Source organism: Arachis ipaensis, chromosome B02 (assembly GCF_000816755.2).
Source record: "Arachis ipaensis cultivar K30076 chromosome B02, Araip1.1, whole genome shotgun sequence".
NCBI classification, from domain to species: domain Eukaryota; kingdom Viridiplantae; phylum Streptophyta; class Magnoliopsida; order Fabales; family Fabaceae; genus Arachis; species Arachis ipaensis.
The window spans coordinates 642,398-646,036 of record NC_029786.2 but is presented as its reverse complement, the minus strand read 5'-3'; the positions used below and the strand labels follow the sequence as shown (position 1 = coordinate 646,036).

At 25.6% G+C, this 3,639-nt stretch overlaps 1 protein-coding gene across 2 annotated transcripts in view; it reads left to right on the top strand.

Moving 5' to 3' along the window:
* LOC110267394 (AT-rich interactive domain-containing protein 1-like) overlaps positions 1,813 to 3,639 on the top strand; it is a 3,299-nt gene continuing 1,472 nt past the window's right edge. The window contains exons 1-3 of one of the 2 annotated variants that reach the window (XM_021112883.1): positions 1,813 to 2,128; positions 2,258 to 2,313; positions 3,052 to 3,562. In XM_021112883.1, the coding sequence (XP_020968542.1) occupies positions 1,828 to 2,128; positions 2,258 to 2,313; positions 3,052 to 3,562 (868 nt within the window). In that variant the 5' untranslated portion in view covers positions 1,813 to 1,827. Of the gene's footprint in view, positions 2,314 to 3,051; positions 3,563 to 3,639 lie in introns of both variants that reach the window. The other variant, XM_021112881.1, reaches the window with a different exon arrangement.

Below are 3,639 nucleotides of genomic sequence, written 5' to 3'. Positions count from 1 at the left end.
TTCAGACTCTGAGAAATCATATTGACTTGCTGAGTCAATATTTTATTCTGAGCCAATATGGCATTCAGAGTATCAATTTCAAGAACTCCCTTCTTTTAAGGCGTCCCATTACTCACAGGATTCCTCTCAGAAGTGTACATGAACTGGTTATTAGCAACCATGTCAATGACAATTATATCCTTGAGAGTTAATTTTGTCCCTAAATATATTTTTTGTATTTAGGGTAAAATAATAAAATGATGACCGAAAATTTATACCATTGACAAAAACAACTCAAAAACAATACAAACGATAACTAAGTTCTTAAAATATTTTAAAACATAAAAAAATAATTATATATTAAATATATATTCTAAAAAAAATTTTAGAGATTAAATTTTGATATTTTTTGTAAGTATTAATAGAAAAATAAAATATTTTATTTTTTAAAAATTGATAATTTTCTGTTAAATGAATATTTTTTAAAAATAATTTTATTATGTTTGATTAAGGTTTATTAAAAAATAAAAAAATTAGAGATTAAATTTTGTTCTATCTTTTTGTGAGTCTTTTAAATAGTTATTCATTTATTCAAATGTGGCTACAAAAATTTGAATCAAATGAATAAGAATTCATTTGTTAAATATAAAAAAATTTTGTCACTTAAAAAAAATAATATTTATTAATAAATATTTTTGTTATATTTTTAAATTATTTAAAATTTTATTTATCATTTATATTTTAAAAAAATATTTTTGTCAATGACATAAATTTTTAGATATAATGTTAATAGTTTATCCTTTATTTAAATTAACAAATTCCAGAAACACCTTTATAGTCAAAAACTCTTAATATATATTTTATAGTTTCACAGAAGATGTCAACTCAAACTAAAACACTCATCAAAGAGACCCACTAATAAAATCTTCTTTTCAATTTTCGATTCTCTAGAAATTAGTATGTCTTTGTCTCTCCCTCTCTCTTTATCTTTTATTCTCTGTTTTAGACTTTTAGTCCTTTCTCAAACTAAAACACTCATCAAAAGACCTACTAATAAAATCTTCTTTTCAATTTTCGATTCTCTCTTTGTCTCTCTCTAGAATCTGGTATGTCTTTGTCTCTCCCTCTCTCTGTCTTTTATTTTCTGTTTTAGAGTTTTAGTCCTTTCTCTTTCTCTTCTTACGATTAATATTCGTTCTGCACAACAAAAATAAAAAGAAAAAAAATGGTGAGATTAAAACTAAGAAATAGAATGAGACAAAACAGAATAGACTGAATATCTACGAAGGTGGATTAAGATTTAATATTTTAATATCTACGAGTTGAATCGTGTGGATTTTATGCAGAGTTGTTAAAGTTCAGATTTATATTGAATATTCAATTTTTTTTTGTTATCTTGAGTTAGAAAATATCATAAAAAATTATATATATATATATATATATAGTTATTAATTAAAGCCGGTAGATATTTTAATTTTTGCAACTAAATTTGCACATCAATAATTCAAGTATATATAAATCTTCTCTCATCTTAATAAAAAAAATTTAAGAATATCAATTAAAGTTATATTATTTTGGTATGTATTGAAAAAGTTTTAAGCGTGTCAATTTCTATGGTTTGACTTGAAAATGATATCCAAAACTTTTTTATATTATTTTATATATTTTAAATTATTATTTTTTATAATTAATATGTTACATAACTATTGAAGATAATTATTTGATTAAATAATATAGTTATTCAATGATCAGTCAAGATAATTTGACCAATAACATTTTATATATTATCTATGAAACTAATATATATATTGGACACAATTCTTTATAGGTATCGGTGGTGATCAAACAATGACAACATCGAAAAATATTCATAGTGGTAACTATGTGAATCTTGTGAGTTCATCATCATCAGAGTCAAGTGATGAGGAAGACAAGGGAGTTTCTAACCAAGAATATCATCATCATGATCTGGATGTAGATACAACGGTATGTGTATTGAATCAATTCATTCTCGACGACTCAATTCTCGCCGAGTATGGTAGAAAAGAAGGAGAAGATAGTAGTGACGATGAAATACAAGTGTTGAAGGAATTTGATGTTGAAGATAAAAAATGTGGTGGTTGTGACGACAATGATAATAACAGAAAAGGTGACAATAATTCAATGGAATTATTGAGTTGGGTTAAAAATGTTGCGGTGAATTCTTATGGTGAATCTAAAGTTGGTTTAACTTGTAATAATAAAAACCCTAAGAAGAAGAAGGTTTTGTCGTATAGAGAGGCTGCCTCCAACAAGAAAAGATTTAAGTCAAGCAGGGAACAACAATTTTGGAAGGTAACTTCAATTGTTTATTTTATGAAAAAGTTTTTTTTTTTTGGATAATTAAAGACATATCTGTGTGAATCAATTTTTGATAGATTATATTCCCAATATGTTAGTTTAGTTATTCTGCTATTAGTTAATCTATTAAGTTATCATGAAAAAGAATTAATTTTCAAATTGATAGATTATATTCCATGTATTTTGGATAATAAAGATTTTCAACTCTATATAATATCCAGAGAAATATCATTAGAATTATTTAATTTATTTTAGAAATTAAATCACTATTGTAGTTGGATAATAAAAATCTTAAAATTCATTTTCAATAAATGTCTCTTCATTTTGGTATCAAAACTTTGATTGTGTACAACATTTTCCTTTGTAATATGATGTTTATCAAGATGTCTTTCAATATTTTTTATCTAAATATTTTTTTTGTAATATTTTTTAATATCTAGTTTCATTGATTTTTTAAGCTGTTGGTGTTTTATTTGTAGTTTTTGATCGGTTAATTTTTTATTTATGCTGATTTAAATGTCTCTTATTTCAATGTTTTGAGCTTAAATGAGTGATTGTAACTATTAAAAAAAATGTTCAAACTTATTATATATATACTTTAAATTTTTTTCTATTAATGTTGCAACTTATTATATACTTCAATAAAATCAAAATTTGTAAACAAATTATACTTATAAGCTATAACATTATATATATTTATTAAACCAAAATATTGATGTCATCATTTTGTAGAGTCAGAAGATGTGTCCATCATTGTATGAAGAAGAGCCTAAGGATGGAATGTATAACCTTAGGAAGAAGCTCAAGAAAAATAATAATGGGAGATTTTCATCTAAAAAATCCACATTTTCTATTCGTACTTCTTCAAATGCATCATTGGATCCTGATGATTCTGAAGAACAACAAGAAAAAAAACATATGGTCAAAAAAGTGTCTAACAATTCCAAACAAAAATCGTTTTTTGATCGACACGTGAGAGTAAAGCATGTGCCTATAGGTCCAAGACACCAAATTATGGTGCCGGAATGGAACGGCGGCGGCGCGGCTTCCTCGGAGAGCGACTCAAAGTGGTTTGGAACAAGAATATGGCCATTAAAAGATGGAATGAATCCAAGAGTTATGATTGAAAGGGATCCCATTGGAAAAGGAAGACAAGATTCATGTGGCTGCTCGCCACGAGGTTTAGTAGATTGTGTTGGATTTCATGTTGCTGAGAAAAGAACTAAACTCAAGCTTGAATTAGGTAAGCATTTTGATTATTTCTTTTTGACGAAAATTTACATGCAGTTATCTTCGTTTAAATTAATAGTTAAAAATAGT